The 11,805-nt window shown below is 33.7% G+C and overlaps 1 protein-coding gene across 1 annotated transcript; it reads right to left on the reverse strand.

Moving 5' to 3' along the window:
• Positions 1-279: 279 nt before the first annotated feature.
• On the reverse strand, positions 280-10,518 carry LOC114737701 (pentatricopeptide repeat-containing protein At3g22470, mitochondrial-like). The gene is made up of 2 exons (XM_028925656.1): positions 8,902-10,518; positions 280-2,016 (listed from the first exon to the last, which is right to left on the reverse strand). Exons 1-2 carry the CDS (start codon positions 10,481-10,483, stop codon positions 365-367), a joined length of 3,234 nt encoding a protein of 1,077 aa, XP_028781489.1. The 5' UTR covers positions 10,484-10,518; the 3' UTR covers positions 280-364.
• Positions 10,519-11,805: the final 1,287 nt, after the last annotated feature.

Here is an 11,805-nt window from a genome sequence, read left to right on the forward strand (position 1 = left end):
TCACTGACGGGAAAGAGGGAATTCAGTTTTGTAGCTAGTCATGATGAGCCGGATTAAATTTTGCAATTCAATCATAAGAAAGTAACTTTAAACATAAAACAGAGACCCTCAACTAGATTATATAGGGTAATTGAACAAAGAGAAAATAAGTTTGCTGACAAAAATAGCTTTCAACATAAAACAAATTAGAATTGGGCCATTAAGGAAGAAAGAAGAACGCCATGTTAAGACAAAAATTTCACAATGATAATGGAACAGAGTCAAAATAATTAGCTAAACACATGGCTTAAACAGAACATCAACAATAGTAAGATACACAACTTCAATAACAAACAAACAATAGAGGGTCTCACCCTGTTTCATTTTAACGACCCTTAGAAATCATCTTACGAAGAAGCTTCTCTGCCTCATCATCCTCATTTTTATCAAGAAGATGTCCAATAATAACTGTAAAAGTTGTCGTGTCTAGGACGTAGTCGGTGTCTTCCATTTTATTGTCAAGGAGGGCCTTTGCCTCGTCAAACAAACCCTCTTTACAAAGTCCTTTGATCATAATAGTATAGGACACAGCATTTAGATGCCGACCTTCCATCAAAAGATATTGAAAAATCTCTCTTGCCTTATTTAATCTTCCACTACTGCACAAGCCATCCATGAGAATATTGTAAGTGCGAACCGTAGGTTGAATATTCTTTTCGACAAGATGTTGAAATAATGCAATTCCTCGATCAATATCCTGCCTTTTACATAGTGCATGTATCAAGATATTATAAGTGATTATATTAGGAGGATGACCTCTGTGATGCATCTCATCAAGAAGATCACGAGCAAATGAGATTCTTCCTGCTTTGCACAAGCCGTCAATCAGACAATTATAACTTGCTGTGCTGGGAACCAAATTTCTTGAACGCATTTTCTTAAAGAGATACATGGCCTCATCCAATCTTTTATTCTTACAACACCCATCAATCAAAATGTTATAACTCAACACATCTGGTCTCAAACCATTTTTAGTCATTTTATTAAATACTTCAATTGCTTCCTTTACATAGTTGACCTTACAATATCCACTCATTAAGCTGTTGTAGGAAATGACATCAGGCTTATGACCATACTTCATGATTTTGGCAAACATAACTTGACTTTCTATGATCCTTCCTTCTTTACAAAATGCATCCACGAATGTAGTAAGGGTGGTCACATCCATGTTGATACCTCTTCGAAACATATCATTGAGCAATTCAGTAACTTCTTCCCATTGCTGGATTTTGCAGAATCCATCCACGAGAGTGGTGTATGTGATAGTATCGGGAAATATTCCATTGTCAATCATTTCTGAGAACAAATCAAGTGCCTCTCTCACAAATCCCTCTTTACAAAGACCATCCATGACTGTGCTGTACATAACTACGTCAGCCTTCATTCCAAGTCCAGGCAGCTTCTGGAGTAATTTGACAGCACATCTGGTTTTCCCCACCTTACATAATCCATTGATTATTATGCCGTAACTAATTTCATCCAAAAAATATCCTTTTGCAATTACCTCATCGTGGAAATCCAATGCTTCCCCAATCATGTTGTTGATACAGAGTCCCTTCAATAGTGTAGTTAAAGTTATAGTATTCGGTTGAAAACCCATCTTAAAAATCTTCCCCAATACGGAGAAAGCACAATTCATCTGACCCACGTGGCCGTAACAGTTGATCAAAATAGCTAGAAAAGCTAAAGATGGAGTGAAACCCTTCAACTGCACCTGAGAACAAAGAGAAATAACGGTGGGATAACGCTTCATTTTGGCAATGGCCCCCAACATTTTGTCAATTGCAAAGATGGAGGGAGGGGGACGCTTACAAAGCGTCTGATTGAATGAATCAACCACATCTGTGATGTCGTTAGAATTTGAAGAATGGGAATGTAGGAGGAAGTTGAGACAAAAGGTACGAGGTAAATGGATAAGGAAGCGAGAAGAAGATGATGGAAGAAAGAGAGGAAACTGAAGGAAGGCGTACCTTGTAGCTTGAGAGAGCAACATCTTCACATAGCAAAATGAGATTTCAGCGAGAGACGGCCTTTTGAGGGTCAGTCCGAACTCGGGAGGATGAATCTAGGGGTCTGCGTATGACTTCTCTCCGCTGCGTCCTTTTCTCCGCTGCCCTCCTATACCTAAACCTGCAACGTTTTGGGTGGAAAATAGCGTTCAATGCCTCTTTTTCTTTTTTTTTTTTTCTTTTTTTTAAATAAGATTCATTATCTTAAAATATTTTTAAAAAACACTTAATATTCTAAAATAATTTTTTTATATACTCAGCACCGTAAAATATTTTTTCAATAACACTCAGTATTTCAAAAATACACTTAGCACTCAGTGTTATTGGAATCCAAAATTATTTAGGATATTACTGAAAAAATATTTTAGGGTGCTTATTATAACAAAAATTATTTTAAAACTCTAAATGCTCCTCCTAGAAAAAAATATTTGAAAGTGTTGAGCATATTTTTAGGATACCGAGTATTACTGAAAATATTATTTTAGGATATGGGGTGTTCTTGAAAAAATAATTTACGATATTGCTAAAAAACACGTGGGAGAAAAAAGCACATGGGTTAGCTTTGAAGTGTTTGGTTTCTTTGGGGCGTTTTTTGGCATCCTAAATTATTCTTTTAATATCTTAAAATAATTTTTGGCAGTCCCATAAACTTTTTTTTTTAAAAATAACATTCAGTATCCTAAAAATATACTCAACACCCTCAAAAGTTTTTTTTAGGAGCATTCAGAGTTTCAAAATAATTTTTTAGTACAATAAGCACCCTAGTACATTTTTCAGTAGTATACTAGTATCCTAAAATAATTTTGGGTTCCAATAACACTAACTGCTGAGTGTATTTTTGAAATACTGAGTGTTATTGAAAAGATATTTTATGGTTCTGAGTATATCAAAAAATTATTTTAAAATATTGAGTGTTTTTTAAAAATATTTTAAGACAATGAATCTTAATTAGAAAAGAAAGGAAGAAGCGTTGAACCCTATTTTCCACCCAAACGTCGTGGTTTTAGGTATAGGAGGGCAGCGGAGAAAAGGACGCAGCGGAGAGAAGCCATACGCGGTCTAGGGCGCCCTTTTCTTTTTGGGAAAATGACAATAAAATACCACTTGAATTTTAAAAAGACAAATAAGGCACCTGAATAAGCAAAATAACAAATAGGGCACTGGGTACCAATCTGGAATTCATATTTTCGCCCAAAAGACCAAAATGTCCTGATGAAATACGGGAAGATAGACGCTGAAAGTGAGAGAAAGGAGAGAAGAAGATCGACGGAGTGAGAGAAAGGAGAGAGGAAGACCGACGCTGATGAAATGCAGAAAGAAGGAAAGAATAATGTTGGAAATGCTATTATCTTACTCCTTCGCATCACCATTCTGTAGAGATTGTTGATTTTGGTTGTGGGAAAGAGGATTTGTAGTGAAAGAGGGAGTGAACCGAAGCTGAAAGATGAAGCGAAAATCAGAAAACTGGCAAGCAATTACGTAACGTAACTGCTGTCATATGCCTGCTGGTTTTTGGTAAATCCCATTACGTGAATGGTAAATTTCACTATACATGTAGTTAATTATGCATTTTACAAAATACATATTGTGATTTACAACTTTTGTAGTGAAAGTGACTACTTTGTTAATGGATTTTGCAACCTGTTTTCAGGAGATAAACAACTTGTTTGTAAAACTAATAAAAATGACAACTTTTGTAGTCACGTTGAATTAACTGGTTGCAAAAGCCATTTAAGAAGTGGTCATTTTCACTATAAAAGTTGTAAATATCACTGTGTGTTTTGTAAAATTCAGCGTCAAATTTTATTGATTTTTAGAAACAAGTTGCTCATCCCCTGAAAAGAGATTGCAAAACTCATTTAAGAAGTGGTAATTTTCACTACAAAAGTTGTAAATATCACTCTATGTTTTGTAAAATTCAGCATGGAATTTTATTGGTTTTTAGAAACAAATTGCCAATCCCTTGAAAAGAGGTTGCAAAACTCATTTAAGAAGTGGTAATTTTCACTACAAAAGTTGTAAATATCATTCTATGTTTTGTAAAATTCAGCATGAAATTTTATTGATTTTTAGAAACAAGTTGCCAATCCCTTGAAAAGAGGTTGCAAAACTCATTTAAGAAGTGGTAATTTTCACTACAAAAGTTGTAAATATCATTCTATGTTTTATAAAATTCAGCATGAAATTTTATTGGTTTTTAGAAACAAGTTGCCAATCCCTTGAAAACATGTTACAAAACCCATTGAAGAAGTGATTATTTTCACTACGAAAGTTGTAAATCTCACTATGTGTTTTGTCAAATTTAGTAGGAAATTTTATTAGTTTTTAGAAACAAGCTGCCCATCCCTTGAAAACAAGTTACAAAACCCATTCAATAAGTGGTCATTTTTACTACGGAAGTTGTAAATCCCACTATACGTTTTGTCAAATTTAACGTGAAATTTTATTAGTTTTTACAAATAAGTTGTTTATCTCCTGAAAATAGGTTGCAAAACCCATTAACAAAGTAGTCACTTTCACTACAAAAGTTGTAAATCACAATATGTATTTTGTAAAATCCATAATTAACTACATGTATAGTGAAATTTACCATTCACGTAATGGGATTTACCAAAAACCAGCAGGCATACGACAGCAGTTATGTTACGTAATTGCTTGCCATTGTTTTCTGATTTTCGCTTCGGTTCACTCCCTCTCTCACTACAAATCCTCTTTCCCACAACCAAAACCCACCAAATCAACAATCTCTACATAATGGTGATGCGAAGGATTTAGTTTCGTCAACTGGAGGGGGTTCGGTTTCGTGGAGTGGAGGGATTGGTTTCATCGAGTAGAGGGATTCGGTTTCACTGAGGGGAGGGATTAGTTTCACCGAGTAGATGGATTGGTTTCGTCAAGTGGGGGCAGTTTCTCTTTCGCCGAGTGGGGGGAATTGCTTTCGCTAGGAGGAGGTGATTTCTACCTTTCTCTATCTCCTCAGTTTTCAAACACAATAAGGGCAATTCAGTCTTTAGACCAAAAATCAAAATTCCAGATTGGTACTTGATGCCTTCTTTGTCATTTTGCTTATTCAGGTGCCTTATTTGTCTTTTTGGAATTCAAGTGGTATTTTAGTGTCATTTTCCCTTTCTTTTTTTCAACCTGAACTTGTGAGTTGAATTTCTAATTCCAAAATTTTTGTAAAATGAAAAAACATTTTTAAAAGCTGATTCAAACAGTTTAATGGAATCATGCATTGAATATTGTTTAACTGATATAATCTTCGTTAAGCTATTTAAAAATTAAGATATAAAATTTATTTTTATACATAAATAAAAATTAATTTTATTTAAAAAACCATAAAATAATTGTTATTTTTCTCAATGATAAATAAGGTTCTTAAAAAAATACTACCTCCAATCCTAATTATAAAACCTTGTTCGTAAATTTAAAAATTAAGATACAAATTTTTATTTTTATTACATAAATAAAAATTAATTTTATTTAAAAAAATACCACAAAATACCTGTTATTTTTCTCAACGATAAATAAGGTTTTGAAAAAAAAACTACCTACAGTCCCAATTATAAAACCGCGTTTGTAAATTACAAACAATATCTTATAATTAAAATCTGAGGTATTAATAAATAGGTGGTGCTAATTATTCTTGTAGAGTTTTAAATGTCAAAATTATTTATTTGTTATTTTGAAATTCAACAAGAATTTTCTGTCGTTTTTCTTTTTATCTATTTATATTACTTTCTTGTGCTTTGTAATTTATGTTAAGTAATTGATTATTTTTTAAACTGAAATATCTATTCTAATTAGTTTTTTAGTTGTTTTTCATTGTATATATTTTTAATATTTTTCCTTGATTCTCACTATTCCAATCCCATTTGAATTTGGATGCAATAGAATTTTGAAAAAATTATTCTTATGTTACTTCAATTTTTAACTTATTTAGTCATTTATAACTTGGTTTCTTAAGTATGACTTTGAAAAAATTCAATTAAATTTTAGCTTTTATAATTTGATTTCTTAAATTTTTGACTCGTTTAAAATTAAGTTTTTATGTTATCAAATTTTTTATTAAAAAAATCATCATCCCTCCAACTCATAACTTAATTATTCTACACGTAAAAAAACTTTAATAATGTTATTAAATGCATATATACATTTATAAATTCATCTATTAATACTTGTAAATTTTTTTATTAGTTGTTAATGTAAATCATAACTTGTGAATTTTTATTTAGATGAACAATTGTAATTTGGTGTATAAGAAAAAAGAACAATTGTAATGTTTTCCATCAAACTTAGGGAGCTCTGTTTATTACACATATAAGTTGTTGCATTATATAACATAATGACTTTAATAGATCAATGGTTGTGAGTGTTTGAGAAATTAATTTTGATGATTTCACAAATAATTATTATTTAATAATTTTTGTAGTAAATATTTTTAAAATTAGTTATTATTTTGTCAAGGAATTTAAAAGAAAAGGTTGAGCGGCTCATGACTGATTCGCTGATATAGTTCATGAAGAGGAGAGAATGGAAAAAGCCATTATAGATAGATAATGACATTTTAAAAATTAATTATAAATGCTTCCTTTATTAAACTTTTATAACAGTCATGTTCATTAACAACCAATTGATAAGGCTTACAAATAGAATTTAAGAGTGTTTTTCCCCCAACAAATCGTAAGAGTGTTATATGAAGCAAAATATTAATAAAACAAATCCATCAAATTTACTACAGATTTGAACTAAGCTGAAAATTTTGCATTGCTCATAGTTATATAATCACTTATACTAAATATAGGTTTTGTTTGTGCATCAATTATTATCTTTTAATGAATAACTATATCAATTATTGATATTATTAATTTATTGCCACGATACAATAAAATTATTAATTATTGATTAATATTTAGTTTTCAGATATAAATTATGAGATATTATTATAAATTCAGATTTTGCAAATCCACCTCATTCATTATTGATCATGCCTGTATCAAATTTTTTGTTGAATGGTCATACCATATATTGCTATAATTAATTGTCATTTCTAATAACGTATTAATACTATCAATTATTAATTAATATTATTTTTTTCTAAATATAAACCTTGGGGATGCTGAATATAGATTCAATCTTTGAAAGTTGCATAATTAGTTATTTATAAAGTGGGATAATATAATAATATCTTGATTTTAATTTGGACTTCATAATATGTCGATGAAAAATTCATGTTCCTTGCGCAGTTTCACAAGTTTACAACACCCTTTGATACACCCATTGATGGAAATATATTGGGTGTTCACTGATCAATTTCAAACAGCAAAAACGAAAAAAAAAATTGTTTTTCTTTTAAAGAACTTACTAACAATTAGGATTCAAAAACCTGCAAACAATTTTTTCTAAAAAAAAAATTACATTTAGTTGGTCACGTTGTAAGTAGAAAGAACTAGTCCCTAATAACATAACAAACTAACCCCGGGCCAACTGTCCCACCCATTGAGGTGCCTACAAGCCAGCGAAGGGATTAGTTACCGGGTCCGCCGGTGGATACCCTGATGTTTCATTAAAAAAAAAAACATATCAAACTAATATTTGAATCCCTACTAAGAAATATGTTCATATTTAATGCGCAACTATATCTTAAATATAATTATTTTGAAAAGAATACATGTCATCAATCAAAAAGGAAAAACAAAAAACCAATGCCTAAACTTGTTAATTTCAGATTGTACATTGCCAAAATTATTTTTTTAAAAAAAAATCTGAACCTAATATCAGTTAAGTGACTATGCTAATAATGTATGACCAAGCATTTATCTAATCTAAAACTCAGCAATCTCCAACATGAAGCTAGAAAGTTAATGCCAAATAAAATATCGGGATTTGATACACATGAAGTTAAGATCAAAAGCAAGAGAAACTTCATGCCAATGGAAGTAGACAATCTCATTTGAACTTGCATGTATATTATAGAGAATTCCGGAACTCAAGTGTGTTCGTGCAACTTAGTGAACCTTAAAGAACATGTGCAAAAGAAATTTGCTTGCTAAAGTCCTTCATAAGGGAAACAAAAGGATAAGATTTTGCACTTGGAACAATCAACCCTTTAAGCTTCTGGTTAGGAGTACATAGATTGATGCAAGATATAATTAAAAACTTGTACATCAGAACGGCAATTATACAGATAGTTTCGTTTGAAAGAATTCATTACTTGGCTCGTAGAAATTAAACAATAGCAAGGGCTCTCAATTTAAACAACAATCTTAAAATGTCATAGCAAAATATATTGGCTGATGGAAGTGCAAATTTTCCACTAAAAACTCTTCAGTCAAGGTAAAAGTTATTAAACCACAATGCGTCATAGCTAATTAATAGCAAAATTTAAATCAAAGGATGGATATTTCACTGACGGGAAAGAGGGAATTCAGTTTTGTAGCTAGTCATGATGAGCCGGATTAAATTTTGCAATTCAATCATAAGAAAGTAACTTTAAACATAAAACAGAGACCCTCAACTAGATTATATAGGGTAATTGAACAAAGAGAAAATAAGTTTGCTGACAAAAATAGCTTTCAACATAAAAAAATTAGAATTGGGCCATTAAGGAAGAAAGAAGAACGCCATGTTAAGACAAAAACTTCACAATGATAATGAACAGAGTCAAAATAAATTAGCTAAACATATGGCTTAAACAGAACATCAACAGTAGTAAGATACAACAACTTCAATAACAAACAAACAATAGAGGGTCTCACCTTGTTTCATTTTAACGACCCTTAGAAATCATCTTATGAAGAAGCTTCTCTGCCTCATCATCCTCATTTTTATCAATAAGATGTCCAATAATAACTAAAAGTTGGCGTGTCTAGGATGCAGTCGATGTCTTCCATTTTTTTATCAAGGAGGGCCTTTGCCTCGTCAAACAAACCCTCTTTACAAAGTCCTTTGATCATAATAGCATAGGACAGAGCATCTAGATGCCGACCTTCCATCAAAAGATATTGAAAAATCTCTCTTGCCTTATTTAATCTTCCACTAGTGCACAAACCATCCATGAGAATATTGTAAGTGCGAACTGTAGGTTGAATATTCTTTTCGACAATATGTTGAAATAATGCAATTCCTCGATCAATATCCTGCCTTTTACATAATGCATGTATCAAGATATTATAAGTGATTATATTAGGAGGATGACCTCTGTGATGCATCTCAACAAGAAGATCACGAGCAAATGAGATTCTTCCTGCTTTGCAAAAGCCGTCAATCAGACAATTATAACTTGCTATGCTGGGAACCAAATTTCTTGAACGCATTTTCTTAAAGAGATACATGGCCTCATCCAATCTTTTATTCTTACAACACCCATCAATCAAAACGTTATAACTCAACACATTTGGCCTCAAACCACTTTTAATCATTTTATTAAATACTTCAATTGCTTCCTTTACATTATTGACCTTACAATATCCACTCATTAAGCTGTTATAGGAAATGACATTAGGCTTATGACCATACTTCATGATTTTGGCAAACATGACTTGACTTTCTATGATCCTTCCTTCTTTACAAAATGCATCCACGAATGTAGTAAGGGTGGTCACATCCATGTTGATACCTCTTCGAAACATATCATTGAGCAATTCAGTAACTTCTTCCCATTGCTGGATTTTGCAGAATCCATCCACGAGAGTGGTGTATGCAATAGTATCGGGAAATATTCCATTGTCAATCATTTCTGAGAACAAATCAAGTGCCTCTCTCACAAATCCCTCTTTACAAAGACCATCCATGACTGTGCTGTACATAACTACGTCAGCCTTCATTCCAAGTCCAGGCAGCTTCTGGAGTAATTTGACAGCACATCTGGTTTTCCCCACCTTACATAATCCATTGATTATTGTGCCGTAACTAACTTCATCCAAAAAATATCCTTTTGCAATTACCTCATCGTGGAAATCCAATGCTTCCCCAATCATGTTGTTGATACAGAGTCCCTTCAATAGTGTAGTTAAAGTTATAGTATTCGGTTGAAAACCCATCTTAAAAATCTTCCCCAATACGGAGAAAGCACAATTCATCTGACCCACGTGGCCGTAACAGTTGATCAAAATAGCTAGAAAAGCTAAAGACGGAGTGAAACCCTTCAACTGCACCTGAGAACAAAGAGAAATAACGGTGGGATAACGCTTCATTTTGGCAATGGCCCCCAACATTTTGTTAATTTCAAAGATGGAGGGAGGGGGACGCTTACAAAGCGTCCGATTGAATGAATCAACCACATCTGTGATGTCGTTAGAATTTGAAGAATGGGAATGTAGGAGGAAGTTGAGACAAAAGGTACGAGGTAAATGGATAAGGAAGCGAGAAGAAGATGATGGAAGAAAGAGAGGAAACTGAAGGAAGGCGTACCTTGTAGCTTGAGAGAGCAACATCTTCACATAGCAAAATGAGATTTCAGCGAGAGACGGCCTTTTGAGGGGGAAGTCTGAACTCGGGAGGATGAATCTAGGGCGCCCTTTTCTTTTTGGGAGAATTTCACTGAAGGACCGCAGAATACAATTAATGTCAAAGAGCCCCAGAACTTTCTAAAACCTCACTGCAGGACCAAGGGGCCAATCTGATATTAATTTCACAAACGAAATGACGCCATTGCCCCTCATTTTACTTCCTCTGAAATTTGAAAATGAGGCGAAAAAGCGACGGTCAAAAGTCCTCCCGCTCTCTCTCTATGCGAACATGATCCCACTGTGCGAAAACTCTTCCCTCTCCTGCTTTGCGAACGTGCAACCACTCTGGGAAAACTGTAGCGTCTCCCGGTCTGCGGACATGCTACCACTCTGCGAAAAATCTGCCCTCTCCCGACTGCGAACGTGCTACCTCTGTGGGAAGATTCTTGCCTCTCGCAATCTGTGAAAAGTGTTCGACGTGGCCCCCAAAAATTCCATTAGCTTCAATCTGCGGGTTCGTGGTAGTCACTAGAAGCTGAAGGAGAATAAGAAGAGGCCGACAAAGGAGGAAACTCGCAAGGCTATCGACAAAGAAGGAAGAAGCAGGGCGAGAAGAAGTCACTGATTTCCTTTGGTAAGCTTCGCGGTCCCCATTAAATGCAGTAGATTTGTTCGATTCTGTTTTCATGGTAGGTTAAGGAGGAATGACCCACTGAAAGGTGGGTGTGTTTGGTAACGACATTTAGGTTCTAACCTAGGAATGATTACCAATGTGTCACATAGTGTTCGGTCGTCACCCCTACTGCCTTTTAGCAAATGCTCCTGATTTAGTGAGCGAAGGCTTGTGAGTGTAGCATGAAGAGTTTGTGTGGGAGCTAAGTAAGAAAGTTATTAATTATTTAGGGAAAAATTAGTGTTGGTAGTTAACTTTATTGCTATAGTGTTTGTAGGCATTTTGCAGGAATTAAGAAAAGAATTGGGAGGGGCAAATGTTGTCGTATGGATTAGGCAAATGAGTTTGTTTTGTTTGGTTTATCCTGTTGATTGTTGGAATGTGAGATTTTGTGGGCTAACAATAGGAGTTAGTCAATTGACGTGAAGAATTAGTTGACTAACCAGTTGCATGTGACAACCTCATGTTTGCATATACCTGTCAAGTTAGGCAATTTACATGAAGAATCAATAAATTACTAGCTATGTTTGTTGGAATCTGATCTGTAGTGGCCTCACAAGGAAAATTAGGCAATTGACATGAGGAATTAGGGGTTTATCCAGTTAGCTTCTGTCAAACGGTTTCATGTTTCCAG

The sequence above is a fragment of the Neltuma alba genome, unplaced genomic scaffold (assembly GCF_004799145.2).
Source record: "Neltuma alba isolate B1F8T4 unplaced genomic scaffold, ASM479914v2 tig00013480_pilon, whole genome shotgun sequence".
NCBI classification, from domain to species: Eukaryota; Viridiplantae; Streptophyta; class Magnoliopsida; order Fabales; family Fabaceae; genus Neltuma; species Neltuma alba.

Coding starts and splice junctions, on each gene's coding strand:
- LOC114737701 (XM_028925656.1), bottom strand. CDS start 10,483: ATGTTGCTCTCTCAAGCTACAAGGTACGCCTTCCTTCAGTTTCCTCTC. Junction 2,017..8,901: donor CCTAGACACGCCAACTTTTA/GTTATTATTGGA, acceptor TGCTCTCTCAAG/CTACAAGGTACGCCTTCCTT.